Source organism: Photinus pyralis, unplaced genomic scaffold (assembly GCF_008802855.1).
Source record: "Photinus pyralis isolate 1611_PpyrPB1 unplaced genomic scaffold, Ppyr1.3 Ppyr1.4_LG1, whole genome shotgun sequence".
NCBI classification, from domain to species: domain Eukaryota; kingdom Metazoa; phylum Arthropoda; class Insecta; order Coleoptera; family Lampyridae; genus Photinus; species Photinus pyralis.
In genome coordinates, this window is record NW_022170249.1 from 66,658,802 (window position 1) to 66,679,947 (window position 21,146).

Sequence of the window (21,146 nt, forward strand, 5' to 3'; positions counted from 1 at the left end):
TTTATAGATGAATTCTATACCACTTATAATCATGAGTGATGTTCCAGAGATTTTGAGGGTTGGGCCAATACAATATGGCAGTATAAGTACAACAAAACTGTATTATATTGATTATTATACCTTAGTGTTGCAAATATATCATGATTTTTGAACTTATAATTTTATATATTCGAAACCAATATGTGTGTATCCTGATTTTTTGTAAAAAAAGAAGGTTATTATACACTGCCTTTTTTTGAGCCCCGAACAAAAAGATGTCTCAGATCGACCCGGAAAAATTTTTTTCTTATAGAATGTGGCCTGTAGAATCCATAATTTCAAACAGTTCCAGAATAGGGCTACTAGTTCAAAAGTTACAGCCCTTTGAATTTTCTTTCGAAATTGGTTTCTAGTCTATAACTTTTGATTGAAAAATCTAATCGAAAAAGTACGAATTGTTTTGGATTCTACGCACCAAAATTAATAAGAAGAAGTGTTTTCTGTCTGTACCTAACTGGATGCTTTCATAAAGTTATTAAGGTACGTTAAAGTAGAATATCAAATCAGGTTTTACTAATACATATACATCAAGCTTGTATGTAATTTGCAATGAATCTCAACTACTACAGAATCATGGCCGTAATTTATTCTTTTAACGGATTTTAGCTTTCAAACTTCCTACAATTCACCATTCCAAAATTGTTTGAATGAATTGAAATAACATCCTCACACTGATATTTTTTCAGTGAATTGAATTAAATTAATTTGATCTTTATTTCCCACCTTATTATTTCTCCACAAAACGTGAATTATGATGCGAAATTATACACCATGAAAAAACAAGTTGCGTATATCTAAAATAATCAAGATGTTAGTATTTTACAATTTACAAAATGTATACGCAAGCCTATAAGAACAATAACGTATCCAAAAATCATTCCAGTGAAAAGGCATCGATTAACAGACTGAAAAGGGGTTTGCTTATGAGTTAAAATAAGAGAGAGAGAGATGAAAGTATATGTACGATTTTCAGTTCTTTAACCTTTTGATGGGGTAACCGTATTCAGTGGCTTATAATTAATTGTTTGTCGGTTCCACTAAAACCGATTTTTTCTTTGGTGGTTGCTTTAATCAAATGACGTTGTTTCTGCAGTAGGATGAAAAAGCACAACCCTCGTTTAAAATTAGGTACTTCCCTATATTAAATATGTTTACTTATGATTCCTGCGCCACCTTATCCTTGATGAAGGGGACATTTTTTGGCATGTTTATTTGCCTAAATATAATAAATAAATAACAAATATTTCCACAAGAGTGCAAACCTTTTACCAGTAAACGTAATCCCTACCTTCAATAATAACGAAGGTCCTGCTAAAAATGTCCTGCAACATACATACGTATACCTACTCACTTACCTATGCAAGTCACGATGCAAATTAGCTGCACAAATTTCCGTTACTATAACAAATTTCTGCTTCTATAAAAAACCTTAATTTTAAAAATAGTCAATATCCAATTTTCCAGAATATATTGCAAATGGATGTTGTGTAAAACCGTTGAGTGAAAAATAGCAAATATTGTAGATGAAGTTGACATCCTTCATTTACACATGTTTAGGTGACCAAATTGTTTACTGCTCCATCTGCGAAGTATAATTACTTAAGCAGTTTTACTGTAAGCTAAGCGCAACAAATGTTGGATATAATAGTTATTTATATAACAAGAGCGCGAAGTTCAATTTCGCGCATTGAGACTGAAGGTATTTTGACGAGGCGAAGCCGAGTTAAAATATCAGTCAAATGCGCGAAATAACTTCGCGCTAGCGTTATATACAATATTTTTTCTACAACTGAACCGATTGTTAATTAAATTGCTGTTTATGTTCAACTTTGTCCCGTGCGCGAAATACTTTTTTGTATAACTGTCAATAAAAGTGACGTTTTTAATGGCTGTCAAGAGAGTTAAAAGATGACGTTTACAAGGTAAGATGTTAAAAATATTTTTAACACTAGTGTTAAAAATATTTTTAACGCTACCGTTTTTCAACCAAGTAGAAGTGATGGCGGTGGCAACGCAACGCGCATTCCAGCTTTATATATGGCGATAGTATACCTTATTCTTAGATATGAAGTAAAATCGTAGCTCCCATGTCGATGCGATGAAGTGAAAGCGAAATTCTACTCGTTGTAACCAATGCGTCTATGTGTGTGGACCGTAAAAGGAGTAGGTACATCATCCAAGTAACCAACTGTATACAAATTCAGATGATTATATTATAATTTATGAACATTAATATGAATAGTACAATTGGAACAGTTGCTGATATTAATACCTTGAGAATTTAAAGAGCTTTGCAACAAATTAGAATTAACTGATTTGTTAATTTCTTGACCATTAGCAATCATATCCTGATGTGAAGTGGATGATGCGCCTGTAATGGTGGAGCTAGGTGTTGGAATAATTCTTTCAGCAATCGCCTTTTTGTGAGTAATAGACTGGTCGAGGTAACCCTCGGCTACTGATGTAGACTTCCATCCTCCGTGCTTCTTTATTTCGGTGATATTTGCTCCTGATTCCGCCAACAAAGAAGCAGACGATCTTCTAAAACAGTGTCCTGTATACGCCTTTGTGTCCGGAAGATTCAGAAACTCGGCAATGGTAGAGGGCATTTTTCCAAACGTGTTTATACCAACTGGGTTGGCAGTGCATTTGTAATTTGAATATTTCAGGAAAAAACGACGATGATTGATAACAGAAGGGCGTAATGCAGCGTACTTACTAAAATAGTCAACGTATTTTCCAATAATGCAAAAAGAACGACTAATTTTTGTTTTCGTGTTGGGAATTTGAACAATTAACGATGTACCTGCTAATTCAATATCTTCTGTTAATAAATTACATAGCTCTTCACGCCGACAGGCTCCATATATTCCGAAAATAGTGGCAACTTTCACCATCAAGTATTTTTCATCTGGTGCCTCGTTTAAAAATCTTTGAACTTGCTCAAACGTAAGGGTTTTTGATTTTTTGGGACTGTAGCCTTCATTTTTCCGCTTTAAGAAAGCGATTACCTTGAAATATTTGCTCACATCGACACCATTTTTAACGAGCGCACTCGCCTTGATCATTGAAAATTTACTCCACAAAGTTGACGAGTTCCATATTTTAGATTTCTCTTCCAAATAAGCTAAAAATACGGGTTCACTGAAGTTTCCTTCCACTTTTTTAATTCTACACCAGCTGAGAAAATTAGAATATGCAATGTCATACTGTTGAGCTGATTTTTTCGGTAATAATTCAAACGTAGCTCTTTTGGCAGCCTCTTCAATATCGCCAGGAACACACAATTCATCAGTATTATTATTCTCCATTACGCGAAATTAAGCTTTAAACACTAGCAAGAACTTTAAAAAACCACAAGAACAAAACAGGGTTGTTTGTTGGTAACTAAGGTGATTCGGCGTGTCCTAATACAGTCACTTCACAGCCAATCTGATAATAATTACTGAAACGTCAGAAATTAATTAACATAGGTATGACAAATGACGCCAGCATGTGATCTATTTTATTATCCAAAGGGAGCAGTTCTTAGAGAAGAATTAAGGAGCAGTTATACAAAAAATGTTGTATGGTATTCGTGTTAAAAGTAAGTATTACTTAGTTCGTGAAATTGCTCCACTCGCTTCGCTCGTTTCGCAAACTTTTTCACTCACAAAGTAAAACATTACTTTTAACACTCATATCATAAATAGCTATTTTTCACTGTTGACGATTTCGCGCACGTTGTCAAGAGCAACCTTACTTATTAATTAACCGATTAAAAATCTAGTACTTCGCGTTTCGAAATCCGTCAGAAAATGACAGGTTTTTTTGACAGTTGTAGAAAAAATATTTTTTAAATTATGTAGATGTGCGCATCCTATTCATGCTAAACTGTTTGTTGGTATGGGTATGTATATTTTTATGTGATCAATAGATAATAGGTACACTTTTTTCTTATACAATGTAATTACCAGTTTTGTTTCCATACATCAAAGTTTACGGAAACTTTTCCTGCAAAAAGAACACAGCAGGCAGCAGGTTAAAAGAAATGAACGGTGTTTTTTCTTGTTATAGATGGAAAATCTTTAGCGGTATCAAGAGACTGCAAATTCATTGAAACGTCAAGTGGAATACAACATAATGTAGACGAACTTTTAGTAGGTATACTAAAACAAATAAGACTTCGAGAATCGAGGGAAAAGAAGAAAGCTACAAGCAAAAATAAGCTGCACGGTTCGAAAACAAGCCTAAGTTTAAATATTGCCAGAGAAATACTACAGAAAATTTGTATGAATGACATAAGCAAGTCAAAATCTTGTGAGAATTTGCACGTTCTCTAAAAATCTGTTCGTATCTAAGTACTTCCAATTTCGCACGTTACAACTCTTACCTTTTTTGGCAACCTTATAGGAAGATGAAGGAAGTAATATGTGGATTCTTGTAAAAAGTTGTTAAGCAGCCTAATCTTTTAGACTACTATAGCATGAGGTAGTATTTCAAGTAATAAAGCATGTGATTGAAGAACTATTTTGATAAATAAGTACTTTAAATTAAGTAAGCCAAAGTATGTGTTCGTGACTTGGAGACTGCTTTATCGTTTGTAATACATCCTTAGATTTAAGATTTCATGTGATATTTAAAAGTATTGGTAGTGATTTCCCAGTTAATTCTAAACTTTTATATGAATCATACTGAACATAGTGTAGTTTAACTTTAAAGTCTATTTCCTGTGTGAATGAAGTTGGTTTATTATATCCATTAATTTATAATGTACTTTTATTAATTGTTACCAGGGTATTTAAAACATCCCTTGAGGTAGTGCAGGCCTAAATATGTTTGTAACTAACAATAACTATCATAATAATTATACCGTTTTAAGTAGGTAGGTAGGTAGGTGTTGTAAATGTGATGTGCTTAATGTTTGTCTGATGTGAGACATGTGCTCACCTTATGCTTCACTACCCCCTCATACTGAATTGCGTACCTATGCAAAATTAACACTTTTTTAGTTTCTACCATTGTTAACTGTAGATCTAGAGTAGTGTGTTAGGGGGGATAGGTTCGTTCGTTATACCTAGATGCGCTTCTTTGGATAATAATTGTTACTTAGTCGATACCTACTGTTAAAAACTATTTAAATAACGATTAAGTATAATCCACTAATGCGTGTTGATTTCTTATTAGACAGAGCCTTAAATATTAATGTTGTAATTATAAGGGAAATGTGAAATTTTAAATGACATATCTATTTTCTACTTTATTATAAAATGTCTCTGAATATATATTTTACATACTGCTAACTTTACAATGACAATCAAGTTTTAGATGAGCTAAGTACATTAGGTTTAAGAAGTGTAGCCATTTGTTAATTGTTGTGTGGAAAATAAATCAGCAATAACAATTTTAGGGATTAATATCTATTATAATATGGTCCCCTTAGCAAATATTTTATTCACTTATCGACTATTCGCCGATTAGAACACAGATCGCATGCGGCGATAGCTTTCATTGGATCAAGTTGGTTACGAAATGCATGTAGGTGTACCTATATCAAACTCGGTGGAGATTTTCCAATGCATAATGGCGTGTTCTCGTCTTTGTAGATGGAAGTGTTGAATCATCCTTTTGATAGTTTGGACGATTTTTGCAGAAAAATTCGCACGCTGCGGCTGTGCGCAGAAGTAAATCGCAACAAATTCATCTTGTTGAAATTTACATACACGGTGAGTCTCTATAACTTGGAATAAGTTCAGTAAAAAGTCTTTTTTCGGAAATAAGTCTGGACAACTTCGCTGTTTTTAGTAAAATTGCGGGTTCAAAATTTGAGATGTGACGTGCTGACGTCATTGGCTATATTGTCAAGATTTTTAACATAAGTAGAATGCCAATAGTATATTGAAAGACAAGTGTTACAATGCGACCTATTGTAATACGACTATCTTGTGGCACGAGTGGCGACGCGAAGCGTAGCCACGAGTGTCCGCAAGGTAGGAGTATTACAATAAAGCATTGTAACACGCGTTTTTCATACTATTTTTTTTCTATTTCGGTGCTTTAATTTAATTTAAAAAAATCATTATCAGAAACTATAGGGAACATTAGAACTAACATGTTTTATGTTGGGAACACTTTTTATGCCGTTAAGTTTTAGGTTGGCAGCGTAGTAAGACCGAGTAAGACTGACATTTTGAAGTTCAAACATGGAAGTACCCAACGAAGTACCTACTTGTACTAACTAGTAACTGCCAACTTAAGAGATGAGTTACCAAAAAAAAACGACTATAATCACTGTCTTTGTGCAACTGTTTTCGGCCAAAAACAGTTGTACAAAATCATCATTGTGACACCGAAATAGAAAAAAGATATTAGTTTATCGTTTTTTCTCGAACTGACGTCTCATTTTGACATCCTATTACCTACAATGGTAAGTAGGTAATAAGTTACAAAAATAAGTGGAGGTACGTGTAGCATGGCAATCGACGCATTTGAGCAAGGAGACCATTAGCCGGTTTGAGTGTTTGTCAAAAAATTAGGCAAAAAATGATGAATTTGAAATTTACTCTTTAATTAATAATTGTGATAAGTAAAATAATTAGGGTTACTTAAAAAAATAGTGGATGGCGTCATATCTTAAATTTGGAACCCCTGTATAAAATTTTAATACATCAAATAGAGTGCAATTCAAAATGCTAATTTGAAGTGTCCGAGAATATTTCCGAAAAAAATCTTGTTTGATGTACTGATTTCGTTATGTACGTGGTTCCAGTTAAGTCTTCATAAAAGTGTAATGGATTAAAGTAACGAGTTCAATAAAACTTTGCGCAAATTACCTTATTTTCTAGACTCCTTGGAGTTCTACTTGATTTTCGAAACGTTCTTCTTGATATATGTTAAATGATTCTGAGCGGTTCCACCTTGTATATATAACCTACGCTGACGCGCACATTTTTAAGAAATCCGGCAATGGCAATACCGCAAGTATAGAGGGGAAGACATCGATTTGCGAGTTCTTTTTGATTCATCTTACTTGGAGTATCCCTTGATTTATTTTATTTATTTATTTTTGCCTTTATTTTTGAGTGGGCGGGGTTTCAGTTAAGTCTGCTCTACCAACCCTGCACTATACATTTAGAAATATCCATGCCCGAACCCGGATTCGAACCAGGTTCAGTTTATTAATTCAATTTTAAGATGTTAAATTTTCGCATTTATAAAAGTTTTACTTTACATAATGTATTTTACCCTTTTGTGTTATGTACTGCAAAGGTTCCTTTAATGTGTTACCTATACCCTGGTGTACAAGATAAAGGATGTCTATATCATGGGGACCTCCGAAACCATAGAAGATATGACGATGGTCAAATTACTAATTAGAGAAAAGATGAGCAATTAAAGAGGCATTATTATCATACTTTAAAGAATCCAGGAAATTCCGTTTATGGAGAGAGTTCTGAAAGGTACAGATGGGGTTGTATATATGGTTTATGATGGTTTAGCACAGATTTAAATATACTAATTTACGTCTGTGGTATTAGTCATTGGTTCTACACAAGAGGAACATGTGCGTTTATAAAAGATACCTTAATAAAGCGTTTGGGAGCTCGCGGTTTAACCGTACGACAAGACAAATATAGTTTTTAGAGTACTGAATATTTAGGATATCGTATAGATAGACATGCATACCTACGTGTCCTAAAAATATTAAAGCCATTCAGGAAGCGCCCCGTCCCAAAATGTGATTTAATTACAGGGTTTTCTGGGGATGATAGCTATTATAATAAATTTATACCGAGTGTGGAACTGCACGTAAACATGCATTTAAAAGGGTTGTAGACATTTTAACTTCCGCGAAAGTACTGATAAAGTTTGATCAAAGCTTACCCATCAGCTGTTAACGGTTGATGCCTCTCACTATGGACTAGGGGCCGTAATTTCACATGTTACCGATGGTAACGTCGAAAGACCTGGATTTTATCTAAACACCAAATTTGATATTCACAAATGGAAAAGGAAGCATAGGTACCCACACTATAACATTCTAAATTTTTTCAATATTTGTAAGGGCAAAAGTTTACACTAGTAACTATGCCATAAACCTTTGATTACCAAATTTGGACCCAAAAACGAAATTCCCATTATGACAACAAATAGGTTGAAACGTTGGGCGTATAGGTATGTGAAGTCGGACCAAAATGTTGCAGCTGGTCTATTGCGCGACTTCCAATTAATGAAACTAGTGAATATCAAGACTACCTATTTAAACTGTGTCAATGATAATTTTAAGGCTCAAAATAATAAAACATCAAACAATTTTTGAGCTTGTCCTTACGTTGATCGTCCATAAGAGACTAATATAAAACCTAGAATTCAGTCGACTTGTTTTTGAAGAAAGAAAATAACACTTAATTTGCAGTTATAGGTTTTTTTTATTGTATTCTTATTAAATGCTGTTTTTTTCAGTACAAGGCATGTACTACTAATTGAACTGGGTTTAGATTATTTAGAATCAATAAAAATACAAAATTTCTGCACAATATAATAAAAAGTATACACTAAAATAAACTTAACGGTATGAAATTGTTACAAATGAAAAGGCAAAACTATATTACAAATATGACAACCCTTATTTGTTGAAGATCTATAAAACTGTAAAAATAACTGGTAACAAATATGGTAATTATCAATCATATTCACATCAAACTCTGTGCTTAAAACGTATAAATCTATGATTTGTCACAAAATGAAATAGTACATGTTACGTAGTCGCTTTCACACTTCATACAAACTAATTTAATAATACTAATCCTAAATCAAGCAATTTACAAGTAATATATAATTTAAAATTCTAAGTTGGTACTAAACTTACTAAAAGCGTTAGCTTAAAATGAAGAGCTTCTGTAAATTTTGATTATTAAAACCTATTACTTTCGATCATGTTACGAAAATATATGTATCTTATACCTCTACTATATAAACAAAACCCTTTAAATAAAATTACTTGCAATGTACAACTATATGGAACCAATATTGCATACTGAATCAATTTAACTAGACAGAAAAGTACAAAAATGTTTCTTAAAATTTTGCTATGTGTGCAAAAGTTTAAGTAGGAATTATTCTCGTTTGATGGCTTGTGGTGCCTCGGCGAGACCTTTCACTTTGAGTCTGTCTGCAGTCTTTAGAAATGCAGGTAATTGTTCCTGACTTACATTTACTTCGCCCGCATACATAAATTCTAGAATTGCTTGAAGATGACTGTATGCTACGTCTTTAAGTATAATAATGGGATGTTTCGATGGGTTTTCCTGTAAGTCCATCTGTTAATACAATAATTGTCAAATTTACGTAGCACTTTACCTCTAGTAAGCTTTTGAAATACGGACTGCATGCTGACAAAACCATTTTATGAGCTTTACACGTCTGACCCTCGCAAGCTAGTGTAACATCTGTAAAACTTTTTTCATCTCTTAGATGTCGAAAGGAGGAAACCATATTACTTTGAAAATCGTTCCATTTTAAGAAAAACTGTTGTTGATCTGCCATATTTTTGCTGAAACGAAATACGGAAACATCAGTTTGATTTAAAAACAGGTGTAATGTTTACAGCTACATTTTATTGACTTACATAACCCCATTTGTAAACCAACTTAGAAATTGAGAGGAACAGCCAGCATGTCGATTAAATCTCGACAAACTTACCTGTGAAATAGTTTTTAAAACTTAATTAGGAATTTATGGTTAAAAAAATGGAAAATTTAAGCAATCATTACTATTCACTAAAACAATTTATTACGCAAGCGCTGCGTTAAATGCAATTCTTTGTGTTGTCATCATCAAAAAGAAAATCACTAGAATTATAGGCGCTAAGTTTAATTTTGTGTACTTTTAATATTTCGTTATGTGCCATTTCTTAAATAATAATATAAACGGCGGGTATCGTTTAACAATAAATAATGCCATCAATTAAATAAAAATAATATAAAAGCAAACCACACTAACCTAATTCAAACTGCGACGGCTAGGACATTAGATCTACTACGACAAGTATGAACTACCAAGGAACGAACTAATTCTGTACAGGATGAACAGGTTGTACACTATGCAAGTTCATAATTATGTTACAAAGCGCGTTCTGGATCCTTTACAATGCCAGAATGCGTGCTGGTAATTATTATCATATTGTCAGAACACTTAAAACAAGCAGCCAACACGTTCAAAGGCCAATACAGTATGAAAAAATGTATTTATTTTTTATGTATGACATTCAAATTTAAAAATAAATGGATTAAAAATTACGGTAAGTAATAGCAGACGTCCAAATTCATTAATTAATATTAATAAAGCTAACGCATTTTTCAGGGCAAGTCTACCTCAAGGCACGAAACAAATCGAGCAGTTTGTTATTTGTGTTCTCTACGCCTACGCGTTCTGGCAATAATAACGAATGCCAGTGTACTGGCATTGCAATTAAACAATCCAGAACGCATCCTGGGGTACATTAAACAACCAGAGGTCGGGTTTTTATCATTGGAAATATTCTGGTGGGGTGGACAGAACGCGAGTTGGCCACATTTTTCCCAAATTGCCCGATCATAACACATGAAAAAATTGAGTGGATATAACAAACACTTTCTTCCAAATAAATCAATTTCGCTCAAAAGGCGCGAAATGTGTGTTTTTCTCTAATTTTTTTCTCGGCATTTCATGATGAAATCAAGCGGTTTAGGATCATCCCGGCATTGTAATAAAGCCCCATCATGTTAGCCCTTGCAATTTAAAAAAAAATGTGTAATGAAAATTTTTAAATAGTGTTAGGATTACGTTCACTTGTGCTGATCTGGAAAATCAGTTTTCCTCGAATTGAATCGCGGGAGCCAATTTGAGCTCCCCGGTATTTAAGGTACAAATTCCACTACTACTTAAAGAGTTGTGCTCGATGCATATTGAATTGTGCCGGTCAAATATTCAAACATACTCTTGCGGTACGCGGTAGTCCCTGCACTTAAGCCTCGGGGGCCAACTTCACTCGTAACCCTCAGTTTTTTCTGTATAAAAACGAAATAAGCAATAATGACAATCAATTATGCTCGATGCCGTTCAAATTTTTGAAAATAGAGTCTTACGGTACACGGTAGCTCCTGTACTCAAGTTTCAAAATCCTTGAACTTGACTATTAGCCTCCACGTGTTTACAATATGAAATCAGCAATAATGGAAACCAGTTGTACTCGATGCATACTGGATTGTAAAGTAGGGCCTAAAACGGAGCCTTGAGGGCATCCCTTGCTCACCTCTTTGGTTACACTTTGAAATTTATTGGCATAACATACGATTTTCTAGGTAAATTTTTCTGAAATTTAATGAGTAACTGTCACTACTTAATGTTTTAATTCTAAAATAATTTATGGCCATCGTAAATTATAAAATGCCCCTTTTACATCTAAAGATATTGCTAGGATATATTTCTTTTTTTGAATTTTTGACTATATTAACTCCTACTTTTTTATAATTAAATTGCCATTCCATTCTTTAAGTAGGCGTTGTATATTCTTTTTAGTTTTTTTCCTATGTAGATTTTTTAATTTAAATTATTTCGACATTTATTAAATCTGGTTCTGGAACTTTTTTTTTCTTTTTTTTGTGAACTGCATTTTTTATTTCACTGTGTGAATTTTACTATTTCTTCATACCTTGGTATAGGAGTTTTAAAAATCTTTCTTTAATTTATGTGTATCTTATTGTTTTCTTTAAAATCATCATTTGGAATTAAACATTCTAATAATTTAGTTGCAGTTTCTAATCAAGCAGTTGTTATGCCACCATTTCCATTCCAAATTGTGTTTATGCTAGGTATTTTTCTTTTTTGTTTCTTGAGATTTTATAGATAGGTCCTCAGGGCTCTTAATTTAATTTTTTATTGTTTATTATATCATTTTCTGTCAAATTTTGTTTTATAATGGCTTCTAAAATATTTTTCTTGTCTAACTCTGCATCCACGTCATATAGCATTTTATTTAAATCCTCTTTATTGCATCTTTCAATAATTAATATGCAATCCTTTCTTGTTGTTCGTATTGTCTTGATGTTAAGGTTTTCTTAGTCGGATTTATTATTTTCTTTAGTTTAGTGCGGATTTCTTCCCTTTGTTTACTTGGACTATTTATTATTATGACATTATTCGGCTCCCACTCTACTGTTTTTATGGTATTTGCTTATTGACATTATTTTTTTCATTAGTTTTTCATGCAGCTATGTTTGCATAAGTTGTTTGTGTATTATTTGCAATTATATCTTTAATTTCTTCAACTTTGTCTTTATTTTTCTCATGACACTCAATAATTAATTCCCTTTAAATAGGCAACTTTTTGTAGCACTAACTACACCTTTTAGACTCTTAATACCTTTAAATAATATTTTTTGTCATATTTATTTATCTTGTTATTGGTATTTAATGACAGGTCTACTATTTTGTTCTCGGGTTCACTAATAAATACAGTCGCATTGACGTTGGTAATTTAGTATGGTCCTGATTCTTTCCGTAGTTTCGTGTTTTTTTCTTTACTTTCTTTTCCTTTTTCGTTTCATTCCGTCATTGGTCTCTAGCTGTTGATTAATGAAATCCCAGATTATAAAACCCAAATACAATGTAGTGTAGCCAGCAATACCTTCTGCGAGATCGTGTCAAACACTTTAGAGGAATTTAATAATATTAGTTGGGTAACATTTCCAACGGCTCTTGTTTGTAATACATCATCTGTTACTTGTGCCGCAGCTATGTTTCGATTTAAGTCCAGATTACTGTTCGGGCAAAATATCGTTTAGCGTATCTTCTGAGTTGGGATTCAATGGCTTTTTCCATTTCCTTTTGACATAATGGGTAAAATTCTTTTCATACTTATAGCAATGCCATCATGTCCAACAATGTTGGATTTTATTGTAGAAATGTACATAAACACTTTCATTTCTTCAAATTCTATGCAACGTTAAATTAGATCCAACTCTATCATTATTACTATAAATATTATATTGGATTAATTTAGAGCTGTTAATAGTTTAAGTGGGAATATTATTGATAAAGAAGTTGTTAATCTCATCTGGATCTGATAAGTAGGTACGAAAGGGAGTACACGGGAGACGTCATTACACTTTTTAGTATAGTTGACCTACCTCAAATTATACCACAATGTTTTAGAATCATTTGCCCTAAACCTACTTCCATAGTAAGCTTTCTTTGCTCTTTCACTGTGTTAATTGCATTTCGGCCACGCAGTACTTTGCCTGTCTCGTTTTTTAGTATTTATTCAAAGCTCTATCTCTGGCGCTCATCATGAGCTTTAAACTATTATTTAACCACGGAGAAGCTCGTATTGTTATTTTTGCACTTGCAAAGTGAAGTTATATTTTCATTAATTCATTGAACCTGAGTAACAATATCATATATATTTTTCTTTGGTACATATAGAACGCAAATGATCATAGAACGGAACCTCATTAAAATTGCTAAAATTCCGATAAGTCTTATATAGTACAATCTGAGGTGGTTTAGAAAACTCGCTCTCACACCACATCAGCTCGTTGCGAGCTATCTCTAGGACGTGGATGATACCGCAGTAATCATTAGTTATCATATCACTTACAATTTATAACATAACACGAGTGAGGGCTTAATACTTTACTTCTTATCGTAGTTGGAACTGACTGAAACACAATTCGATTTGCTTATATCTCTTTCTCAAAAGTTGTCGAACGCTTTCGAACGCTACCGAGTATTCTAGAATGTCACAGGTTACATTTCAAATGCGTTACATCCGGTTTTGTTTCTAATCGCCGATGACTAATCTTTTATAGCGCCTCGATGTTTATCGAAATTTCTAGAATATTCGATACAGTATGAAACACTATTAATTATTAAAGATTAGAAGCAAGCGTTTAAAGACTCCCAAAGGTTCTTAAATCACAATTAATAAATCGAATTAGAGGTTTTTAAACAGATAAATAAGTCTAAGGGGGTTTAAAGATTCTTAGTTTCTTGATTACTCTTGAGCCAGGTTCGTTGAAGACTTCCGAAATTCTTAAACACTAAAACCTTCTAGAAGGTTCACTATTTTAATTATTTTAAGTATTGAATCCGAATTTCGAGTTTGTTGCCTTGCAGGGATCAGTTTCATAACGAAAAAGGCACATCATATCATTCCCTTATGGCTGCAAATATGTACGTTTTTCGAAGGTGATCACATTATACAACATTTTCTATATACTTATAATAAGTACTTGATTTTGTGATGAGTTGTTAGCCCTTGACTGAAACATATAAGTCTATAACACAGGAGACCAAAGCAAAGATATAGAACAATAACAAACTAAGATCTTACAAAAGCACAACATAATATAACTGTCTAGTATTTCTTTTTATAAACCCAATCATTTTAAAAGACAGGAAAGTACATAGACGTTTTCCAAGAAATATATATCACACATTTCTTTATATTTAACAATACACCTACCTAATTTATTTTTGATACACCAGTTATTAAGCGCTTCTAAATCCTCTCGCAAAGCCAATGAATCCAAAATATAGATTATGTCCTTGTAAAGCTTCAAATCGTTAGGGTGGTAGAATATTCGTATCATTCGCGGGACACTCTGTATATTGCAGTGATGCTCTGCGAACAAATAAATCGTTAATAATCAAATACATAATGTAGCAATGCTGATATACGGACTATGCATTTACCAGTAGCTCCGAAAGTGCAAAGCGTCTCATAGTTCGTTTAACACTAGCATTTTAACAGGAACAAAGTAAGTTTACCGTCTCTTTTAACGTTGAAAGATGGTTCAAGTTCTAAGATTTAATTTAGAAGTTTCACAAAGTAATTGTTCCTAGTTTACCACACACAAATAAATGTGAAATGCAGAGAGTAACGTCTCCTCGTCTTAATACTATACTTTCTGAGGAATAAAATTTATGCACCCTTTATAAAGACGCTTAAATTTTATAGGCGACTCTGACAATAGAATGCACGAATAGATCTTTGTGTTCCTTTTAAATAAGTTTTACAATTATTACTTAAACTTACGTACCTTTAATTTAAACACTTGCGAAGCACCAGGATTCCGAATCAAACAAAATCTCGATGATGTCGGTCTGTTTGTAACCTTATTTCCGGCTAAACAGCTGAATCGATTAGAACCAAATTTGGTACACATATTCTTAGATATAAAATGGAGAGCTGATAAGTTTTTGGGCAGATTCGCGGATTAGCAATTGTGCTAACCTCTCATTTCCGGTTAAAGGACTGTACCGATTGGAACCAAACTTTGGAACGCGTATTGTGCTGGCCACAGCAATTTTTTTGTTTATTGCTATCATGTGTTTTTCTTTTATCTTTATTGTTCCGAAACTTTAAATTTTTCTCATGCAGACGTTAGCCTTATCTAGAATTTTTATTTCCCTTAATGCTAGAGCTGGACTCCATTTACCATCCTTAGCCGCATGGAGGAGGACTATGCATGTTTACACTGTTTCTTCTTCAAATTTCTTTTGCCCTGTTTTTTGAAAGAGTCTAAATTATATTGTGTTCTCTTTTGTATATTTGATTCATTTGTGGTCTTTTTAAATTGAATTACCCATTGCCATCGACTAACTCAAATCTTTCCAAAAATTTTTAATTCTCTTAGGCCTCTCCGGCAGTCTGAAATGTGACTACCACATTCCTTGATTTTTGTTGCTTCTCGAATAAATAAGTAGATTTTCTTAAAACTTGTTTTTATACACATTTTTATTAGCTAAAATCAGTAGTTAAGATTTAAGAAACCCATACATTTGGCATACTTATTGAAATTCTGAATTAAATTTCATGGTTCAAAAATCTGATTTTTTATCTAGTTCAAATTCCATAGGTTGTTAAATATACAAGTTAGATTTATTATACAAAGCAATCAAGTGGTTATATGCTTTAAAAACCTGATTATAACAGTCGGTGGAACTTCGTAGGAGTCCCAAACGACCGTTAATCATTATTTACGAAATACAAAAGTAAAATTATGCAAGCACAAACTGCCATCGTCTCAAAAAAATTCACATTTTTAATTTCTTCTGATAATGGTTCCACAAGCATGCACGGACGGAAATCTTACATATTATAAGTGTGAAAACTGTACGTCTTCTTCTCGAAGTTCACAATCAAAGGATTGATTGGACTAGTTCTCTATCCTTTTCTATTCTGCGCTAACCGTTTTATTTCTACACAACTGCCTTTACCCACGTTCCGTCCCTAACTCTTTGGTCTACGTTATTAAGCTTCTGTCGTCCTACGCCTCTCTTACCTACCTTCTATAGCTAGCTGTACTAATCCTCCTAATCTCGTTTTCTCTGTACGGTTTTCCACATTTCCTTCTTTTAGCTCCAAGAGTGCTTCGTTTGTTACTCTCTCCATCCAGCTAGTTCTCATTATCCTTTCATAGCACCACATTTCGAATGCTTCTGTCCTACTTTTGTCTTCTCTGCCTATCGCTACGCTCCATACCTTCGTAAGTACTTTTTTGAGCAGTCTTTTCCCATTTTTTATATTTATCACAGATCTTAGCAGGGCCCGCTTTTGCCCAAGTGTCGTTTTAGTCTGCGCTATCCTAGATTTTATAAGTATCTTGGAAATATATCGTCCTTACTACCTAAATAGCAAAATTCCTTTACGTACTTTAAAGTGTCTCTTCCTATTCGGATCTTTATCTTTTTCCTATCCTCTCTTTTCGCGCAGTTCATTATTTTTGTTTTTTTCTTGCTGTAGTCTTTAGAATCTAGATAATATTCCCTCCATACCGTCTACGCTAATCACGCCTCTCTTTCTTTTGGAGGTTGTAAATTGTCCTCCCACCGTTGCGCGCGTGCCGCACTATTTTTAGTAAACCCGACTTGGTTATCCGCCACCCTCCCTTCGATCTTCTCCTCTATTCTCCTATAGATTATTTTAGCTAGTATTTTTGATCCGTACGCCAGTAAACTAATTGTCCTGAAATGTCCGCATTCTTCTGCGCCCGGCATCTGCTTTGTCTCGTATATACTATACTGCTCTCCATATCAGTACCTGGACACCCAATGTACTTTTGATCAATTTTGATGAAATTTTCAGGACAATTGTATTTGTTTCGAAATAAGAAACAAGGAAAACATTATACAATTAGAAGAAATTCGAACAAAACTAATAATGTGTCGATCATTCCATCGATTCTTGGACTGGGCATACTGAAAATGAGTGAATCGATCCTAACCTGATGTGATACACTGTTCCAAGATTCTAAAAGACGATCACCTTAACTGTTTACAAATGTTTACAGGTGGTTGTAAAGTATTTAGCCACCGACCCATCATAACCACACGTGTTAGATTCAGCGAAGGGGAAGGCCATGGAAGCGTTATTATTTTTATTTAAAATAAAAAAATAAAATAAAATAAAATAAAATAAAATAAAATAAAATAAAATAAAATAAAATAAAATAAAATAAAATAAAATAAAATAAAAAAAAATAAAATAAAATAAAATAAAATAAAATAAAATAAAATAAAATAAAATAAAATAAAATAAAATAAAATAAAAAATAAAGTATTACTGTAATTTGTATAATGTACAAATTTTCATCGTTTCTTATTTCGTAATACGACTGTGCTGAAAATTTCATCAAAATTGATCAAAGTGCACTGGGTGTTCAGATACTTATGGCAGGCAGTCTATTTGTCAGTTTAAAGGAGCATATCTTGCACTTTTGTTCTCGAATGTGTTATTAATTCTGCTGATACTGCATCTGCTCCTGTTGCTTAGTCCTTTATAGTTTTATCCAACTTAAGTATGCCAATTCTGCTAACGGTTTGTCCGCCTAAGTACTCTTTCTATCTCTCTGCTCTGTACCTAGATTCTATGAGGTCTTCTCCATCTGCACTCATAAGCATTGCGTTTGAAAAAGAAAACTTGCATGGATTTTCAGTTAAATTGGAAGTGATCCCGGACGTTTCAGTACGCAATCGGATAGATCGCAATGTTACATACAAAAGGATATGGATATTTAACAAATTTTTCGTATCTGGCCAAATAAAAGCGATATTGAGGTGACACTCTTACCTCTAACGCACTGTATGTCATGTAAATCAAATAGTAACGATCATGTCCGGTATACTGGGCAATTTTCTAACTGCTATTTTTGAATACCTTTTTATTGGTTGGTTTCATGTCTCAAATCATTGTATTTTGTAAAATAAAATTTAAAAAGTTGGTTTTTACATGTGAAAATCTGACCATAAATTATTATGCGCCGGTTTTCGATTCAATTGGTCAAAAATCTATCAGAATCGATCTGAAAATAGTATATTGAAAGACAAGTGTTACAATGCGACCTATTGTAATACGACTATCTTGTGGCACGAGTGGCGACGCGAAGCGTAGCCACGAGTGTCCGCAAGATAGGAGTATTACAATAAAGCATTGTAACACGCGTTTTTCATACTATTTTTTCTATTTCGGTGCTTTAATTTAATTAAAAAAATCATTATCAGAAACTATAGGGAACATTAGAACTAACATGTTTTATGTTGGGAACACTTTTTATGCCGTTAAGTTTTAGGTTGGCAGCGTAGTAAGACTGGCATTTTGAAGTTCAAACATGGAAGTACCCAACGAAGTACCTACTTGTACTAACTAGTAACTGCCAACTTAAGAGATGAGTTACCAAAAAAAAACGACTATAATCACTGTCTTTGTACAACTGTTTTCGGCCGAAAACAGTTGTACAAAATCATCATTGTGACACCGAAATAGAAAAATTAGTTTTCGATCAAGGTTCTTTTTTGCTCCATTTTTTGATGTGATCGTTAATTATGCTTTAATTTTGGTTTTGACAGATCAAAAGCAAGTTTTCGACGCAGATCGAAGTTTGTAAGGAAAATAGCTGGATAGTTTGGTAGTGTAAAGATTTCTTTACATAGTGGTAACTGGCAGTCAGATCCACGTTTGTAAACCATTGGTTTAATTTTCGGTTAAGCAAAATTAGTTGGGTCATACCACTTTTCCCAATAGAGCAAGACGTACATGTCCATAACATGGACATGTGCCTTTTCCTTTAATTTCGATTGTGATTTTCTACAAAGGACTTAAAAACAAGAGGCGAAAGTGCATTTATACATCTTATGATATAAGAAAAAAAATCGTTTTATGATTCCTTTCTATAGATGGATGCGCGCAGTAAACTACGGTACCTAAAAAAAGCAATGAAATTTATAAGATAGTGAACAATCTAAATAAATCTCGCTTTAGTACAGAGAGATTTTAGAACTCAAAAGGCATTCGCGAGGAAAATTATTTTCAAAATACGTGTGCGGCATCTTTAATAACACCTCCGAAATAATGGTTAATACGTGCAATGCGAATGCTGTTTGTGTGCCGCGTAAACACCTATTTAGATGCCACAACAATGGCAATAAAAGAGCGAATTCATATTCATCTTGATAAAATTATTCGCACAATGCAACTGTAAAACAATACATGCTTAGGTAATCTAAGAAATTAATGTCAGCAGGTGAAGGGTATGTTCAAGTTTTGTCAACGAATAAAGTAACAGAACTGAATCTGAAGCAGCTTTCACCACATAAATTGGAACAACGGAAGTTTCTAGGGAAATGTCAACGTGAAGCAATATTCCAGACACGGTGCTAAATTGTACTAAAATTAGAGCAGACAACTACCGAAAGTTTTTCAATTCTTTCCGTAGAATTGACACACTAGTCGCTAAAATTAGTTTCTATTACCGATTGTGTATTAATTTAATATATACATTTGTTTGATTTTACACAGCGCAATGAATGCCAAATACAGCAAAGGAAATGTCTGACATTCTTTCTCAAAATGAACGTCCACAAATAGTGTCTCCAGATGAACGCTGCTCGGCATCCCTTTAATACTTTATTACGACAAAAGCACAGGTTATCTTTCGTTCCCATAAACTGGGAGTAGTTTAATTTACTGTACGTTTTGCTAAGCCTGTACATTACAATTTCGAACGTAACCTTCGTAACTCTCATCCACAGGCCATAGCGTTAAATTACGTTACTTTTAAACAAAGTTAAATTTTTCATCTCTACTTGGTTTCAATAAATCGAAGCTCTGCATCTAAAATTATTTTAACAAAGTTGCGCTAATAAAAGATTCAGTACCGAAAATGTACGACAAAATCCGAACTTTCACGAGTTGGTTATCCCACAGGATCTTGACAGATGCTATTGCAGGACTATGGGAAGAGTGTTAGTAGCTTTCTAACTTTCGGGAACGGTATTACCTGCACTACGAATTCATCACGTAACATGAGGATTATGTCGTATACCTTATAGTGATCAAGTTTGTTTAATTAGATGTGCAATTATCGGGAATTAATTAATTATTAGGCATTATTTATTTTAGTAAATAATGAAAAGGGCGTTCAAATTTCCAATAGGCAGTATTTCGAGATGGTTTTTAATTAGCAGAAGTCATTGCGTAAAGTTTTCTGTGATCACTTCATAGAAATTGTTATTCACCTTTGTTACTTTCAAGATTATTTAAATATAGTGTTGTATGTTGTTGTTACGAGTGAGTGGGTGTCGATTTTCCTAATGGTATCAAGAGGATGTACTGCGCTGCCTTTACTATGTACGTAACTTTTTATGCAGTTGAAATTACATTAGGAATATCTTTCTATGAGATGTTGAACAGTCTAAACCCGTTTATAGCAGAATAGAGAAAAGATGACAATTTGTACGCAATCTTGTGTCAAGCACTCTTCACTTATTCATAACATGTGTACGAGTCTTCAATTTAAAGGTACATACACTTCCTATTGGGTATGAAGCACTGGTTCTTCCCTTTTAAACTTTCTATTAATAATAGTTACTGTCGGCGCCAAGCTTATTTCTCTGTGTTCGAACTTAAACTCTTACTGAAATCCATACGCCAAAAAGCTCGCCGAGCTTAGTGGATATACAACTTTAATCAATCCAACTGTTTTATTGAAAGTCGTAGTGAAAGGCGATGATTACCAATTGCTATCGCCCATAAATATAAATAAATTCATAATTTGCTTGTTACCAGGCGCAACGGACGCAATGCA

The 21,146-nt window shown here is 33.4% G+C and overlaps 3 protein-coding genes across 4 annotated transcripts in view; 2 read left to right on the top strand and 1 right to left on the bottom strand.

The window, feature by feature from the left end:
- Positions 1-5,340, top strand: part of LOC116159948 — a 46,899-nt gene extending 41,559 nt beyond the window's left edge. The window contains exon 7 of the mRNA XM_031473059.1: positions 4,096-5,340. Coding sequence (XP_031328919.1) covers positions 4,096-4,361 — 266 coding nt within the window. The 3' untranslated portion in view covers positions 4,362-5,340. The remainder of the gene's footprint in view (positions 1-4,095) is intronic.
- Positions 5,341-8,541: 3,201 nt separating this feature from the next.
- On the bottom strand, positions 8,542-10,061 carry LOC116159962 (longitudinals lacking protein-like). 2 transcript variants are annotated; one of them, XM_031473074.1, is made up of 3 exons: positions 10,021-10,061; positions 9,379-9,571; positions 8,542-9,326 (listed from the first exon to the last, which is right to left on the bottom strand). In XM_031473074.1, the coding sequence occupies exons 2-3, from the start codon at positions 9,562-9,564 to the stop codon at positions 9,135-9,137; spliced, it is 378 nt and encodes a 125-aa protein (XP_031328934.1). In that variant the 5' UTR covers positions 9,565-9,571; positions 10,021-10,061; the 3' UTR covers positions 8,542-9,134. The 2 variants fall into 2 exon arrangements, with proteins under 2 accessions (XP_031328934.1, XP_031328933.1); XM_031473073.1 differs by lacking the exon at positions 10,021-10,061 and adding an exon at positions 9,721-9,874.
- A 10,265-nt stretch (positions 10,062-20,326) lies between these two features.
- LOC116159949 (neuropilin and tolloid-like protein 2) overlaps positions 20,327-21,146 on the top strand; it is a 126,894-nt gene continuing 126,074 nt past the window's right edge. The window contains exon 1 of the mRNA XM_031473060.1: positions 20,327-20,689. Within this exon, the coding sequence (XP_031328920.1) occupies positions 20,653-20,689 (37 nt within the window). The 5' untranslated portion in view covers positions 20,327-20,652. The remainder of the gene's footprint in view (positions 20,690-21,146) is intronic.